The sequence below is a fragment of the Dryobates pubescens genome, chromosome 15 (assembly GCF_014839835.1).
Source record: "Dryobates pubescens isolate bDryPub1 chromosome 15, bDryPub1.pri, whole genome shotgun sequence".
Lineage (NCBI taxonomy): Eukaryota > Metazoa > Chordata > Aves > Piciformes > Picidae > Dryobates > Dryobates pubescens.
The window spans coordinates 17,682,737-17,699,479 of NC_071626.1; the positions used below are offsets into that span (position 1 = coordinate 17,682,737).

Sequence of the window (16,743 nt, forward strand, 5' to 3'; positions counted from 1 at the left end):
TTTTTCCATGAATGGATCTGCTGTGTTTACTCAGCTGCTCATGACAATGCTGGATCAAGCAGTGGCCACTCCACCCAGCCTCTGGAGAGGAGGGATCTGAGAACAGACTCTCCACCTCTTGGGTCTTCTTTTGCAAACTGCTTAGCTTCCTGCTGTTCTGTGCCTGGAAGGCAGCACTGCAGATCAGCAAGAGTGTGGCCCATGTGCTGCATCACTGCAAGGTGAGTTGGTGTCACCCACTTGCAGCAGACTGGATTCTAATGTCACTTGGCTTGCCTTGCCTGGTGTTCCCAGGGCTCAGGATTGGCCCAGTTCTCTAACATCCTTATCCATGATCTGGATGAGGGGACTGGGGCACCCTCAGTAACTTTGCAGATGACACTAAGTTGAGAGCATTGATTTGCTTGAGAGTAGAAAGGTTCTGCAGAGGGCTTTTCAGAGGCTGGATCCATGGGCTGAGGCCAACTGTATGAGACTCAAGGCCAAGTGCTGGGTCCTGCACTTGAGTCACAATAACCTCATGAATGCTCCTGGCTTGGGGCAGAGTGGCTGGAAGCCTTCAAGCAATCCATCAGAGAAAAACCTGGGGTTATTGCTCAAAAGCCAGCTGAAGATGAGCCAGTGTGTACTCAGCTGCCTAACTCAGTGCTGAGTACAGAGGGACAATCCCTGCCCTGGCCCTGCTGGCCACACCATTGCTGACCCAGGCCAGGATGCTGGTGGCCTCCTTGGCCACACCCTGGCTCATCTCCAGCCAGCTGTTGACCAGCAGCCCCAGGTCTTTCTCTGCTGGGCAGTTTCCAGCCATTCTGCTCCAAGCCTGGAGTGTTCATGGAGTAGTTGTAACCCAAGTGCAGAACCTGGCCCTTAGCCTCATTTAACATCATCCCATTGGCTTTGGCCCCTCAATCCAGCCTGTCCAGGTCCTTTTGTAGAGCCTTCCTACCTCAGCAGATCAACATTCCTCCCAGCTTAGTGTCATCTGCAAGCTTCCTGCTGCCCTCCATCCCCTCCCATCTGCAATAAGCCAGAGCACTCCAGCACAGCCTGCTCTGCTACAGGTTTATTTACAAAATATTATTTACAGTCTATCAATGTCTTGAGCTCTGATAAATAAAAACATCTCCTCCCCAGGGAAGGAATAAGGCAGACCACATGCACCTCTTCTTGTCACAAAGACCCTACTCTAGCCTCTTTTAAAGAGGGCTAGAGAGAAATGAGCACCTAGAGGGCTGTTGTGTCCATGGCACAAATGAAGGTGCTGAGCAGGCTGCAGGGATCTCCATCTCCCCACTGCAGTGTGCAGGTAAAGTCAGCAACATGTCAAGGTTATGGGCTCACAAAGGTTATGGGCTGACAGCAGGGTCTGCTGCTACTGCCAGCTTCTCCCATCAATGCACCAGGAGCTGGTGTTAAGGCAAGAATTGCTGAACTAGAAGCTGTATGTCTTAAGCAGCAGCCTTGTGAAAGACCAAATGGTTTGTTCCTGTTGTGATCTAAGGAAGACAGAAGGCTGCCAAGTGAGAAGGGACATGCCAGGGCATTTGGGGGCCAATCCCAACATGTCTGTCTTGCATGTTCCCTGGGTGTCCCAGTCTGGCTAAACCCTTCTACAATCTTTAAGCATTCCCCAGTATCCTGCATGTAGCCTTATGGGTGAGATCCTGAAGGTCTGAAGCTCCAGTGTGTGTCCTGGAGGGATCCCTTGGTGCTGCACACAGAACAGGCTCCAGGAGACAGGGCTGAGAGCAGTTTCTAAGAGCAGTGCTCTGAAAGGTACTGGTGGCTGCTGCAGAGCTAGAGCAAGAGGAAACAGGAACAAGAGTAGGTGCTGCTGCCCTGTGAGCCTCAGTGCTGGCTGGTCTCCTTAGCTTGTCCCAGTCACTCATTTGGAAGTGATTGCCATAGGAATGATTCCAAGTGATAGCTGGTAAGAATAGGCATTTAGCAACAACTGGTCACTCCTTGAAGCCTTGGATGCTGCACAGGATTCTCTTCTGGTGCCCTGGAAGTGACACTCCCATCTGTTTCAAGTCCCTTAAGGAAATGGGAAAAGAAAGGAAAAATTAATTGCTGTTCTTGTTCCTTAGGGCCTGGGATGTGGGTCAGGGCAGAGGTAGTTACCAAGCACCAGTTCAGAAAGCTTCCCCTCCCTCAGCACCTCTTACACCACCTTTCTTCTGGAAAGAAGAAACTTCTACATGTTCCTGCTCTTCCTTAGTTACCTCTTCCCACCCAGTCACCTGGCTTCTCCCACCTTGTGACTGAGCCTGTGCTTCCACTACACCAGGACTATGTCCATGGCAGCTCCTGATGGTCTCAACCCTTTAGGAAGTCTGTCTCTGCACCACATCTGGTCATTTGTTTATGTGACTGCCCTGGTCAGAGCAGGACCCAGTGGTCTTGGTAAAGCATCTGACCTGAGTTTTTCTAAGGAGCCACAGACTTGGCTATGACAGGACAGAGCCTGGCTGGTGGAGGAGGAGGGGCTAACACCACCAGCTGCTGTGGAGCTCAAAGCAAGAAAATGCTCTTACAAAGTCCTACAAGGGTGGGCAAGTCCACAGGTCAGAGAACTGTCCTCCAGCTCCTGTTTCCCTTTGCTGTTTGGGTTTCATTTGTGGTCAGAGCAGCTCAGGCCCTGAAGAGCATGGACAGTCAGGGAATTAGTTTCAGTTTGGGCAGGTCCACATTGTTCTGGGCTCAGGCAAGCCAGTCCACTGCCACTGAACCATATAAAGAAGGTGGAAAGAAGCCTTCCAGGTGAAGGTGAAAGCCTGTTCAGAGGGCAGGGGGCCAGCCACAGCTGCTGGTAGCAGTGGTGCTGGCAGCAGTGCCCAGGGTGGCTTACTCGGCAGTGAGCTCCAGGATGGACTCCATGGTGTCCAGGCCGGCGGTGCGGAAGTTGGCGATGTAGCGCTTCATGCGGATGGACTCCAGCCACTCGGGGATGGAGCGGTAGGGGATCCCGTCCGAGCCGCTGCAGCTGGGCAGCCGCAGCGTCACCCTGTGGACACAGAGGGGAAATCCCTGCACCACGGAAGCCTTTCAGCTGTAAGGTCTTTCCCTGCTGTAAGGTCACCGAGTCCAACCGTTCTCTAACTGACCAAGGCTGGTACTAAACCATGTCACTCAGCACCACAGCTCTGCCTCTTTTCAACACCTGCAGGCATGGGGGTTCACCACCTCCCTGGGCAGCCTGTGCCAGTCTCTGACAACCCTTTCAGTCAAGAACTTTCTCCTAATAGCCGACCCCAACCTCCCCTAGGGCAACATGAGGACATTTCCTCCCCTCCTATCACTTGTTATTAAGGAGAAGAGACCAACCCCAACCTCACTCCAACCACCTTGTAGGGTGAAGTCTCCCCTCAGCCTCTTTTGCTCTAGATAAAACAACTGCAGGTCCCTCAGCCACTCCTCACCAGCCCTATTCTCCAGACCCTTCACCAGGTTTCTTGCCCTGGACCCCCTCCAGCCCCTCAGTGTCCTTCTCATAGTGAGAGTCTCAAAACTGAACCCAGTCCTCAAGGTGTGGCTTCATCAGTGCCCAGTACACAGGGACAATCACTGCCCTGGCCCTGCTGGTCACACCATTGCTGACCCAGGCCAGGATGCTGGTGGCCTTCTTGGCCACACTGCTGACTCAAAATGGCCTGTACTATGTGACAGTACCTAGAGGGTAAGCAGCCTTTACCAGCCTCGAGCCAGGGCTAGACCAACTTTGCCCTCACTGTGCAAAGAGCAAATGACTGCCCAGGGCAATGGCTGTGCCCTCTGTCACCACAAAAGCGATGCCTGCTCTCCTCTGCACACAGAGCCAAGTGCCTCCCTGCACCTCAAGGTACCTCCCCATCTGCTGGAGACAGGGAGGTGACCACCTGCTGGCTGAGCTGTCCTGCTCCAGTGGCAGCCTGCTCACCTGGGATCAAAGTCTGCCAGCGGCCGCAGGAGCTGCGGGCTGGCGAGGAAGTGCTGGAGCTGCGCTCGGATCTCCTGGAAATGAGGCCTCCTGCTGCGGTCGTGCGCCCAGCAGCTCTTCATGAGCTCGTAGAGGATAGAGGGGCAGTCCACGGGCGGGGGCAGCCGGTACCCTTCCTCCAGGCTTTTCATCACCTGCACACAGAACAGGCACCAGTGTGGCCAAGGGCACAGACTGCAACAGGGGACTGAGAGACCTCAGTGGGGCTAGGAGCAGGCCCTTCACCACTTTGCATAGCGTGCAAAGCAGCTGATAGCTGTATGAAGCAGGACTTAGGCAGCAAAGGATCAGGACTAGGGGATGTCAAAAAGCGAAGTGGCATACACATGCACTTTCAGTCTTTACTAGCTTAGCTCCCACTTGCCATTCAGGGCATGTGTTCATGAGAAGTGAGGACCAAACTGTGCTGGCATGGGTCCAGTGAGCATAGAGAAACCAGCCTCTGAGGAATCATTTCCACAGTGTGTGCTAACCCCACAAATTGGCTGAACTGAGAGTGAGACTAGACACAACATTCCAGAGCCAGAGGAAGGACAGAAAGGAACCAACAGAGAACATCTCCAGGCCAACTGCTCTTTAATTTGGCTCTTTGTGGTTGACACCTCAACATGGTTCAGAGGCCCAAACGTTTACTGCCCTCAGCTTGGTTGCACTGATTTTTAGCAGGGAGTGAGATGTAGAAGCTCCATGTTCAAAAGAATCTCAAAGACTGGGCCCACATTATCTTGTTTATTTTTGCAGCTAACCATTTTATCTCAATATCTGTTACCTCTTGGTTGGTCATCTCCCCATAAGGCTTGTCACCGAACGACAGCACTTCCCACATGACAATTCCAAAGCTCCAGACATCACTGGCTGAAGTGAAAATCCGGTGAGCAATGGCCTCTGGGGCTGTCCAGCGGATGGGAATCTTGCCCCCCTGTAAAAGAGCAGGTACAGTGTACCCAGGGTGTGTCACTGAGCTGTGCTTCCACACTGCTTTCGTGCAAGGAGCTCACAAAGTGGTTTGAAGACTGAGCCCATTTCACTTGTATTCACATGTGACCACTCCTGGGGATGTTGCTCAGGACAGAAGTGCTCTTGAAGCATGAATGCACTGAGGCCTCTGTTCAGCTGAATGCTACACAACAGGGCTGTTGTGAGAGTCAGAGCCTGACACCAGCCACAGCTGGTTACCAGACATTAGAACCACTGGAACCTTCACTGAAAGGGACCTGTAAATGTCTCTAGTCCAGCCCCCAGGTGCACAGCAAGGCTATCTTCAGAGCTAGATTTAGTTAATTCAGACCTCTTGCTTCTCGTTTCAAAACCCAAATCCCTCTTATCTCTTAGCAAGCATGGCTGAACCTGACCTCCAGCCAGAGAAGCACCACCCCTGGATCACCCACCCTGCAACCTGCAGCTGGGCTATGGGTTTTCCTCAGACATTTTCCACCCAGCTCTTCCCTCAGCCTGCTCTTTCCTACCATGCAGAAATTCTGCCATTCCCAGCCGGCAGAATCACAATCCCTCTCGGACTGCAGCTCACTGACACGACTGACAGAGTGGGCTGGCATTACCTTGGTTTCATAGGTGCCCTCTGCATCGTTCTCCAGCACTCGGGAGAGACCAAAGTCGGAGACCTTGCACTGCAGGCTGCGTGTCACCAGGATGTTGCGAGCAGCCAGGTCACGGTGCACGTAGTTGTGTTCTGAAAGGTAGTTCATGCCAGAGGCTATTCCCTGCAGCATGCTCACAAGCTGCACAGGGCTAAATTTTTCCTCATTCTCCTGCATGGAAGAAAAAGTGAGAGAAAATCCTGGTCAAGTGACATCAGTCTGCTTGGTTTCTAGTTAGAGGCCTTAACAACCTGCAAAAGCGGCACCGGTGACCAAGTCCAGCATTAGTGCTGCAGTCCAAAGGACCCAGCAGCTTCTCCCTAAGGGACTGGTGGTGGTCTCCACAGTCATCAGGAGGCATCCACACCCAGCAGTCTGGACACTGAACAAATTGAATGGCATTGAGCTCAGACTGCTGAGACTGGAAAGGTCAGCGAGCAGAAAGTAAGTGGATGTCTGGATCTTATTCCAGGCCAAGTGCAAGCTCCAGCAGCACGCAGGCCTGTTATTGACCGGAGTCTCTCACCCGGAGGAAGGTGTCCAGTGCTCCATTCTCCATGTACTCAGTGATGATCATCATTGGCCTCCCTTAAGGAAGACAAGAAGGTATCAGCCTTTTTGCAAACCTCCTACTCTTGCCTTTCAATGCTTTCCAGCACAAAGAACCATATCCAACCCCAGCCAGCATTCCCACTCCACTGGCACAGCTGGCTGACCCGTTTCCTTGGACCTCCCTCAATGACTTTGCACTCCCCTTTCTGTCACACGTAGAACCTTACAGCACCCCTTACACTGTGCCAACTTCTCATCCACTCCCCAACCCAAGAAGACCTCCCCTAACAGTGCTTATGACTCTGTTGGCAATCCATACCTCTCCTCCTGCCTCACCCTCTGCCCTAAGCTCAGTGCCCATCTTCTCCCGGCACAGGCTCTCTGACAGCACCCCCTCTGAGGCTCCAGGAAGGTGCCCCCTCCTGCTGTCACCGCCGGATTCCCTTCACACCCACTTTTGGTGACGACTCCCTCCAGGCGCACGATGTTGGGGTGATTGAACTGCCCCATAATGGTTGCCTCGCGCAGGAAGTTCCACCACTGCGAGTCTGAGTAGGTCGACTTCAGGGTCTTGATGGCGACCACGGTGCGTTCCTTCCCCGGCAGCCACAGTGACCCACGGTACACCTCCCCAAACTCCCCTGAGGACAACCAGAGGCAAAAGGTCACAGCTGAACTCAGGAATGGGCAGCAACATAACAGAGTGGAGGGACTGAAGGATGGTAGAGCGACAAGGAACTCACCCTCTCCGATCACGTTCTCCATAGTGACACAGGAGATGTCCAGTTCCTTAGTGAACTCCAGGACCCCTCTGCTGGGGTCATCATATGGCTGCAGATCTACGTAGGGCTTCAACCAGACCTTCTCTATGGTCAAGGGAAACAAAAGAACAAATTCACCTGTCAGCTCTTTTGGACAAGCTTTGTGGGGCAAAGCTACAGAAGCAGAGGGGAATCCAGGGAATTCTGACAATGATACTAAGCAAACCTATCAAGCATAAGCTGAAGATTGTAGCTGTCTATCAAAGAGGCAAATTACATCAGCAAATCCATGCCAGTGTTTGATCTGAAACTGCTATTGCTCATTTCTCCCAACCCATTCCAGGCTTCTCCCTGGTCACAGCACTCCTCTGAAGCTCACCTCGATCAAAGCCTGAGGTGTTGTAATCCGGCCGTGCCTGCCTCCGATGAGCCTGCCTGCAATGTAAGAAGAGGTCATGAAAAGCCTGCACAGAGACAAAGCAGCACTGCCATGGTGTCTGCCCTGTTGGGCAGGGACAGAGGTAAGGGCAGTGCAGAGCAAGGCGAGCCCAGACACTGCACCAGCTTGGTAGAGCATAGTTAGCAAGAAGAGAGGATGCTTCATTTCCTTTTCAAGATGCAGCTTTATTTCCATGCACGCAGTTTTGTCCATCCTGCTGCTTGCTGGCTTACAGACTATTGATTTTACCTTTTCTGTACACATTCATAAAAACCTGATCATCTCACAGCCAAATGATGGCAGCCCTGTAGGCATGTAGAGAGGAAGTAGGATTTTGTATCTGGGCAGAGGACCACTACGGTAATGGCACAAATGGGCCTGCACTGACTGGCTACACATACTGCACCTTCACTGAGCAGCAGATCTAGATCTACCATACCACATCCACCTGCCATGGTAACAGTGGCAGTGCTGGGTTACAACAAACTGAGAATCACAGAATCAAAGAATGTTAGGGGTTGGAAGGGATCTCCAAAAATCATCTAGTCCACCCTCCTGCCAGAGCAGCATCACCCAGGGCAGGTCACACAGGAACATATCAAGGTGGGTTGGAATGTCTTCAGAGAAGGAGACTCCACAACCTCTCTGGGCAGCCTGCTCCAGGGCTCTGGCACCCCCACAGGGAAAAAGTTTCACCTTATGTTCACATGGAACCTGCTCTGCTCCAGCTTGCACCCATGGCCCTTGTCCTGTCATTGGACATCCCTGAGCAGAGCCTGGCCCCATCCTCCTGACACTGCCCTGCACATCTTGATAAACATGAATGAGGTCACCCCTCAGGCTGCTCTGCTCCAAGCTCAAGAGCCCCAGCTCCCTCAGCCTTTCCTCAGCAGGGAGATGTTCCACTGCCTTCAGCATCTTTGTGGCTCTGTGCTGGACTCTTTCAAGCAATTCCCTGAGGTCCTTCTTGACCTGAGGGTCCCAGAACTGGACACAATATTCCAGATGTGGCCTCACCAGGGCAGAGTAAAGGGGCAGGAGAACCTCTCTCAACCTACTCACCTCACTCCTTCTAATTCACCCCAGGATGCCCTTGGCCTTCTAGGCCACCAGGCACACTGCTGGCTCATGGGCATCCTTCTGTCCACCAGGACCCCCAGGTCGCTTTCCCCTTGATGAACATACTGGATAGTATTGGTCCCAGCATCAACCCTGAGGGACTCTACTAGATAGAGGCCTCCAACTAGGCTCTGTCCCAGTGACTACAGCTCCCTGACTTCTTTCCTTCAACCTGTTCACATCCACCTCCCCACCTGATGATCCAGACCACACAGCCTCACTTTAGCTGCAAGGATGCAACCCCTCCCATCCTGCTAATTGGAATTACTTAGTGCCACTCACTCCAGCACAGAGCACACTGGGCTTACTCTTGCTTCTCTACCTGACCTTACTCTTGCTTCTCTGACCTTTACCTACTCAATATCCTGGGAGGCCTCTCTCCTTTTCTCAAGCCCCTGCAGCTCAGACAGCCTGCCTCTGTCACTTCTTCAGTAACAACGCATCAACACTCACCTGCGCCGAAAGACAAAGATCCCCAGAAGTAACCCAAGAAACAGTAGGACTCCAAAGATAATGGAGACTATGACTCCCCCAGACAGAGCTCCTGAGTCTGCAGAAACAAAGACAGAGGACACATCATTTAGAAGACCAAGAACTGTTTGTCTGGAATGGTATTCCTCCTTACCAGCTTCTACTGTTTAGCTAGATGAAGGCATGCCTTTGCTTTCCTCTCTGTCCTTACTCCATTACAACAAAACTGGCCTTCAAAAGCCAGTCCTATCACTGCAGGCCTTTGCAAACAGTCCCTCTGCAGCCTTCTTGTAGCCCACTTCAGCTACTGGAAGGCTGCCTGGAGCCTTCTCTTCTGCAGGCTGAACAACCCCAGCTCTCTCAGCCTGTCCTCATAGCAGAGGTGCTCCAGGCCCCTGATCATCTTTGTGGCCTCCTCTGGACCCTCTCCATCAGTTCCAATCAACAGGAGTATCTGTGAATGTGTGGGATGAAAAGACAGCAAACTCCATTAAAGAGAGCTTTGGATAAAGAGGATGTCTCTCAGTGACCCAGGCAAAGGGGAGGCTGGATGTGAGGCCTGTATGAGATGTTCTTTGACACAGGAGAAAGGTCTTCTTGTGGCCTCAACAGATTGTCCTTCTACACTGCTCCTTTGGTGGAGAACCTTTTTCAGCAGCACATACCACCTTTTGGGCTCAGAGGCTGGACTACATACAGTAGAAGTAATAAAGCTGGAAAAGCATAGTGGTGAAGTCCTTGGAGCTCTCCTTTTCACTGGTCACCTTCACAGAAAAGAAGGCCCATGGGAATCATTTTGCTAACATTCAAACTCAGAAGGACTACCAGAATCAAATGTCTTCAGGAGAAACAGATGAAGGGTAGGCTAAGTAAAGTGCCAGCACAACACACAAACCTGAGCCTGATCAGCCCTGAACACTAGAGCACATTTTACATGGCAGCAAGGGAAGAGGATAAATCTCCCCTTGTTCTACATCTTCACAAAGCACCAGGTTTGGTCTGGGCAACAAGAAACTCAGGAGTGTGGTGTCTGTGCCTTACAGCTAGCAAAGCACAGCAAGGGATCCATGTACCATGTGAGCTTACAGTCTGGTGGAGAAGGGAACTCCTCCCAGATGAGGTCCAAGTGCTGTGCTTTACCTGGTGGAAGGGTGCGGAATTCCTGCTCTGGGGAGTAGGGCCCAGGCCCAAGGGGGGTGATGGATCTCACACGAAGCAGGTAGGCTGTGTCTGGCTGGAGGTCTCTCAGGGTGACATTTGGCTCAACAAGGTGTTTCACTGTGTAACGAGCCTCCTCCCCCTGCAGAAATCAAACAGGGCCACCCAGTGAACAAAGAGGACACGTTCACCCCTTTGGGTGAAAGAAGGCAGAGCAAGCAAGGCAGGCCTCACCTTCTCAAAGAACATGACCTCGTACTCCACAGAGGACCGGCTGCGCTGCCACGGGACAAGCCAGGAAACAGAGAGACTGCTGTCATCTCGTTGTGTCAGGACAAACTGGGACACTGTCACTGGAGCTGCAGGGAAACCAACACATCAGGAAGAAATACAAACATCAACCAGACCAGAGCCTCTCTGCACCACAGGCTATCTCTTCCCTTCTCTGGTTAAATCATGCAATGGGAACTCTCCCACTCTGCCCTGATGAGACCACACCTGGAATACTGTGTCCCATTCTGCACTGGAGAGTGAAGGCTGGTTCTCCTTGTCCTTTATCATCAGCAGGAAGCAATGAGGTGAGCCAAAAGTAGCTCTGCTTTCCCAGCTCAGAGCTGTCACCCACACAGAGCACCCAGGAAGAAAAGCTGTCTCTTGTCACTCAATCAGAACTTGGGGAAAGCATCAAGACCTGTTGAGCACTGAGCTGTCCCTTTTCTGTAACCACACTTCACAGCACTCTGGAAAGGATTCACAGGATGGACAAAATAACTGGCTGGAAGCTAAGCTACAGAAACTTGGCAAGAACTTGCTTGGCTGTACCATCCTCATGACTTGGTGTTTTCGGAGGTTTACTGCTGCTGTAGTTTGGGCTCAGGTACAGCAGGGTTTGTGTCGTGGGCCACGGGCAATATTTCATGTCACAGTCCCTGCTCTTCCTGTCACACATACTTAGGCTCAACTATGCTAGTGTATGACAGGGAGGCCTTTATCCTCCTCATTTCTAGTCCTTGGTGGACTCATAGCTCTTGGTGGGTAAGTACTGCTGGATTACTGCTGCTTTTACTTGCAAGGAATATGGCTGATGGACTTCACATGCCAGAGGCAGAGACACCTCGGAGTCTTTATCATACCATCCCACCACGAGTGGCAGACAGAAGATGGAGAAAGCTTAACATTCAGAGATTCCACTTCCTTTCCCTGAAGAGCAGGAGTAGCTTCTCCCTGCTTTTGCTAACCTGCATGTCCAACTGCAACCCAGACAGCTGGAGAAGTTCTCTGTGGAGCAGGTCCCATTCCTGAGACACCATTCTGAGCTTCCACTGTGAAGGTGTAGTTGGTGTAAGCTTCGAGGCCATCCACATCCACAGCAGGCTTGACGAGGCCAGAGGCACTGGGGGAGAACACGACAGCAGCCTCGCAGGGCTCGCAGGACAGGAAGTGGCAGCGCTGGCAGCCGACGGCGTAGGTCAGGTCTTTGCGGCCGCCGTGATCGCTGGGGGGCTGCCACCACAGACTCAGCTGAGTGCCAACGAGGGAGAAGCTGACGTTGCGAGGAGCTGAGGGAGGGCCTACAAGAAGCATGAGAGATAGCATTAGACCCAGCTGTCAGCCCTCAAAGCTCTGTGGCAGTTTTCCACCTGCTGATGCATTTTGAATGCAGCCCTCTGTCCTCCCACCTTCCCCCCCCCGATTTCTCATCCCTATTTCCCAACACTTTGTTTCATTTAATCCCCTTTTCTCCATAGAATCAAAGAATGATTTGGGTTAGAAGGGACCTTTAAAGATCATCTAATCCAACTCCACTGCCATGAGCAGGGACCTCTTCTATCAGATCAGGTTACTAAGAGTCCCACACAACCTGACCTTGAATGTTTCCAGGAATGAGGCATCACAATTTCTCCAAGCAATCTGCTCCAGTGTCTCACCACCCCCACTGTAAAAAATCCTTCTGTCCCATCTAAACATTCCCTCTTTCAGTTTGCCCCTTGTCCTGTCACTACAGGCCCTGGTAAAATGGATTTCTCCATCTCTACCCCCTTTAAAGGCTGCAATAAGGCCCTCTGCTAGACTCACTTTAACAAGTCCATGTCTCTTTTGTTCTGGGGACCCCCAGAGCTGGATGCAGTACTCCAGGACAGGTCATACCAAGGCAGAGTGGAGGCAGAGATTCCCCTCCCTTGACCTGCTGGCCATGCCTCTTTTGACACAGCCCAGAACATGACTGCTTTCTAGGCAGCAAGCACACGTGGCCAACTCCTGTCCAATTTTCCCTCCCCCTACATTCTTCAGTTCCTCCCTGCAGAGCTGGCCTCACTGAGTTCATGCCCGGTGTGCACAGCCCCTGTGCCTTCCCCTCCGTGACTCACGGGTACAAGCAACGTTCTGGCCCTCGGCGGGCGCTCGGTAGAAGCCTGCATTGCAGGCACAGGTGGTAGCCCCTGACTCGCTGGACAGGCTGTTGGGAGGACACTTCAGGCAGCGCTCGTTCTCCAGGGAGTGACGGTAGAACCCTCGCTGGCAGGCTGTGAAGGGACAAGCCAACACATGGTCAACGAGTACCCAGCTTGGGGCAGCTTCCTGACCATTCTTTCATCTGCTTGCTTTTCTTCCATTATCTCAGCTCACAGAAATGTTTATGTTGGAAGGGACCTCTAGAGTCCTCTGCTTGCTGGTTTCATATGGGGTAGCCAGTGGGCTTTAGCAGAAGCATCTTTTGTCCTGTCAAGGGTTTATAAGCATCGCCTAGCAGGGCCCTGGGGAACATCTAAGTCACGAGCAGGTCACCTAACAGCACTGAGTGCAACAGGCTATGCAGCCAACACAGATTTCAAGGGAACAGCTGCCACAGACTTGCTGTTTCCAGTTCCACACAGGAAGCAGCCACATCTGGCACTTTGGGCTTACTGCACTACTGCTAGCTTGATCTACTGCTCTGCCTACCAGCTATCTCAAGGCCAATGCTTCACCTCTGTTAGCATGGAGCAAGGAGAAATTAAGTGACAGAAGCTGAAGTAACCTGTGAACTTAATACTTACCAACCTGTGCTTAATGAATCTATCAAATGTTCTTCAAGTAAAGAAACAACCTATCACTAATCATATGGCTGAGGAATGCAGACACTGATTTTCTGCCACACTACCACCTTGCATTTAGTTTGAGGGAATTAACTCTTTCATATTGCACTATAATAGCAACAGTGTTCTGTATAACCCCCCAGGAGATCTCAACAGAGAAAGCCATCTGCTTAGCAGCCTGACACAAATGGCTTAGTGTGGTGTAGCATAGTATAAGAAATAATCCCTATCCAGAAGACAAAAACCATTACAGCCACAGATGAACACCTGAGGGACCTAAAAAAATATCCACTAATAAAGGCCAAACCAGACTCCTCACCATCAGTCTCAGTAGAGTCACTATCCTCACTGTATGCTGAGACCTCTCTCTGATTTATCATCAGAGAAGGGGCCTCATCTCTTTTCTGCTGGTCCCTCTTCATGCCCTGGGATGGCAGGCTGCCCCATTAACACTGCATCATGACAACTGGCCTACCAGTTGCATAGCAATACCATGGCACAACCACTTAGGGATACTGTGACAGTATACAGGTCAAAAGGATTTGCAGCAGTGAAACCTAAAGAGCACAGAAAGGAGAAACAATCACAAGAAACAGGAGCAACCAGCACCTTGCAGTTTCAGGAAATAACAGATCCACTCAGGAGTCTGCCATCATAAGCTACAGCCATGAGACTGTGGGCAGTGACAGCAAAGACTCCTGAAAGAATTCAAAGGCTCAAGCACTGTCACCAGCCCAAAGAGACCCCATTTCTATTCCAGATCAAATCATCTTCCTGAGAAACAGGCAAGAAGAAAAGTTACTTTGATTTACAGGTGATAGGAATGAGGCTACTCACAACTGAGAACACTTCTATGTGCTGCAGTGAAGATGAAAGCTTTCTTGCCTCCTGCTGCTTTGCTCCAGCACAAGATTTTGAAATTTCAGACACTGGGTCAGTTGGGTTCAGGAGAGCTTTGACAGCACCATGAAAAAACAATGAATCAGAGCACAGACTTGTATAACACAGAGGTTCTAATGTTCCCTGGATAATACTACCTGCCATAAATATGTGACAATATATGCAGCCTCTTCTTACCAGACAGTCTGGGAAAACTGGGCTTGGGGATCTTTGCAAGAGTAGCCAGCCCCAAGAGAACTGCAACTTCTGCTCCTCTGAGACTGTGCTCTGGTGCTGCTCCAGCCCCCAGCCCCTTCACCCACTGGTGAAACCCTTCAAGCAGAAGAGCTGCACCGCAGGAAGCCTGCAGAGGGAGTGCCGGGAGGGAGCTGCACCGGGGAGCATTTGGGCAAAGGGACAAACCCAGCAGGTTGGAAGGCAGGCAGCAGCTGCCTGGACCGGGTCACAGCACCCCAGGCCATTTCTACCTCCGTGCACTGAAGCAGGAAAGGAGGTGCAGGCCGGCGCGGAGGCAGCCCGCACGCCCCAGACGCCAGCTCGGCCGCAGCCCCGGGTCTGGATACGCTGCAATGGAGGCGGGCAGTGGGCATGAGGCCATCCCGTATCGGGCCTGCGGCCCACGCAAGCCCATGCCAGCCCCGACCAGCGCCCAGGGAGCGGCGGGCACAGCCCTGCCCCGCAGCCAGGGCGAACCCTGGAGGCCCGAGAGGACGCGGCCCGGCGCCTCTGGGCAGGTGCCTGCTGCCCCGTCCCGGCCTGTGGCCCCGGGTCGCGGCCGCCGCCTGACCGAACTGCGGATCGGCTGCGGATCGGCGCCCGGCGCCTCGGCTTCCCCATCGCAGCAAGCTGGGCCCACGAGCCTGCCGTACCGCCGGCGGCCTGCAGGGGGCTGCACAGCACCGGCGGCTGCGGGCCGCAAGCGAGGCGGCCAAGCCGCAGCGCCCGCCGGGGCCCGCCCCGCCCCGTAGGCGGTGTGAAACCCCCTCCGGGGGACGGGGCAAGCAGACAGCGGCAAGCGACGGCCCACACCTGTGGTATGGCAAGGGGAGCCGGCTCCCAGCGCTGCCTGCCTCCGAGCGCTGCTTGTCTCCCTGCCTGGAGGCCTTGAGCTCCCTGGGCAGAAGCAGAGGAGAGGCTGCCCTCGGCCCACCGAGGAGCGCAACCAGCGGGGGCGGAGCACGGCAAGCAGTCCCAGCTCCCGCCCAGGCCCCATGGCCCCCACACCTGTTTTCCCTGAGCCATGGGCACCCGCTCCAGACAACAGGACGGGAAAAACAAGCCTGCGAAAGGGCCTGCTCCAGACTACTCGCCGGGCACCAGAGAGCTGAGAGGATGGCTGGGGTGCTATCTTCACTCCGTGTTCCTTATCCTTATTCTTCACTAGGAGGGTGGCAGGGCACTGGAGCAGGCTGCCCAGAGAGGTTGTGGAGTCTCCCTCGCTGGAAGCATTCCAAACCCCCCTGGCTTTGTTCCTGTGTGATTTACTTCAGGTGATCCTGCTCCAGCAGGTGGACTAGATGAGCTTCAGGGGTCACTGCCAATCCCTAACATTCTGTGCCAGCAAGCACTGAGCAGTCTTGCAGACCTGGGCTTTCAGGGAGCACAGGGACACAGCTGGCCTTCCTGTTCACCGTCAGTTACCTATGTGAGGAAATTAATCACAGACCTCTGGCTTTACCAACAGCAAAGCCTGCAACACAATGAGAGGCTGAGATAGGATACACTAGGCAGGCACAGTTTTTCTGAGATTATAGGATAGTTGATCTATTCTATACCTGGGAAAATCTTACATGGATAAGAGTTTACTGAGATGTTGAGTGAACCAGTTAAGAATCTCAGCCTCTGGCTTTCTGTTCCCTCCTGTGCTGTAACAGAGGACAGGTTCTCCTCCCTGTTCATGAGGTAAGGCTTCAGCTTTCCTCATTTTTAGTTCCTACGTAAGGCAAAACTTGGAACTGTTGAAAAATGTTTACAAATGTAAATCAGCTTGGACTGCTTGTGCCATCTCAGCAATTTAACCACATCCTTATTGCCTGGAACAAACAAAGAGTCTTTGCATCCATACCACCAAAGCTTCCACATAGATCAGCCCTTAACTAACAAAGTGACCTTCAAAGCCAGCAAGAACCAGTGGATATGGTCCAGGACCTGACAAACAACATGATAATCTAACTTACAACCATATAAGCAAAAAGAATTCACAGGCTGAAATGAAGTTCAAGGAAGGTTCCTCTCCTGAAGACCATCAGAGATTGCTAGAGACCACAGCTCCTAGCTGGAAGACCCCTGCCAAAAATGAACCCCTCATCCTCTGAGCATGCCCAGTGAATTCAAGAGAAGCTGGACTTTCAGTGTGCAGCAAGCAAGAGAATGCCTGATGGATGGTTAGCAGGTGTTACCATGAGGTGTAGCTACTACATCTCACTGTACAAATAACTGCCAGGAACTTCTCTTGGTGTGTGCTGGGTGTGTGGGAATGCCCCCAGCACCCAAACTTGCACAGCTCTCTAATAAAGCAATGGCTGCTCCTTAGTGCCAGCCCCAGCAGGGAGGAGCTGGGGTCTCCATTATGGTGACAGTTTTGGTGACCCCCATCAGACTCTGTGTCTGATGCTCAGGAGTTTCACAGGATCTTGAGGACCATGGAAGGTTTGTTGGGGAGATCCTCCAGTCCCTTGGTCTGGTGAGT

The 16,743-nt window shown here is 52.5% G+C and overlaps 1 protein-coding gene across 1 annotated transcript in view; it reads right to left on the reverse strand.

The window, feature by feature from the left end:
* Positions 1-1,655: 1,655 nt before the first annotated feature.
* The window catches only part of EPHA1 (EPH receptor A1), a 36,488-nt gene continuing 21,400 nt past the window's right edge, over positions 1,656-16,743 (reverse strand). Inside the window, exons 5-18 of the mRNA XM_009899626.2 lie at positions 12,447-12,602; positions 11,316-11,648; positions 10,312-10,436; positions 10,060-10,219; positions 8,902-8,998; positions 7,270-7,325; positions 6,873-6,995; positions 6,585-6,770; positions 6,104-6,165; positions 5,539-5,748; positions 4,749-4,898; positions 3,920-4,113; positions 2,852-3,007; positions 1,656-2,037 (exon numbers count right to left, since the gene is read on the reverse strand). Coding sequence (XP_009897928.1) covers positions 1,959-2,037; positions 2,852-3,007; positions 3,920-4,113; positions 4,749-4,898; positions 5,539-5,748; positions 6,104-6,165; positions 6,585-6,770; positions 6,873-6,995; positions 7,270-7,325; positions 8,902-8,998; positions 10,060-10,219; positions 10,312-10,436; positions 11,316-11,648; positions 12,447-12,602 — 2,087 coding nt within the window. The 3' untranslated portion in view covers positions 1,656-1,958. The remainder of the gene's footprint in view (positions 2,038-2,851; positions 3,008-3,919; positions 4,114-4,748; positions 4,899-5,538; positions 5,749-6,103; positions 6,166-6,584; positions 6,771-6,872; positions 6,996-7,269; positions 7,326-8,901; positions 8,999-10,059; positions 10,220-10,311; positions 10,437-11,315; positions 11,649-12,446; positions 12,603-16,743) is intronic.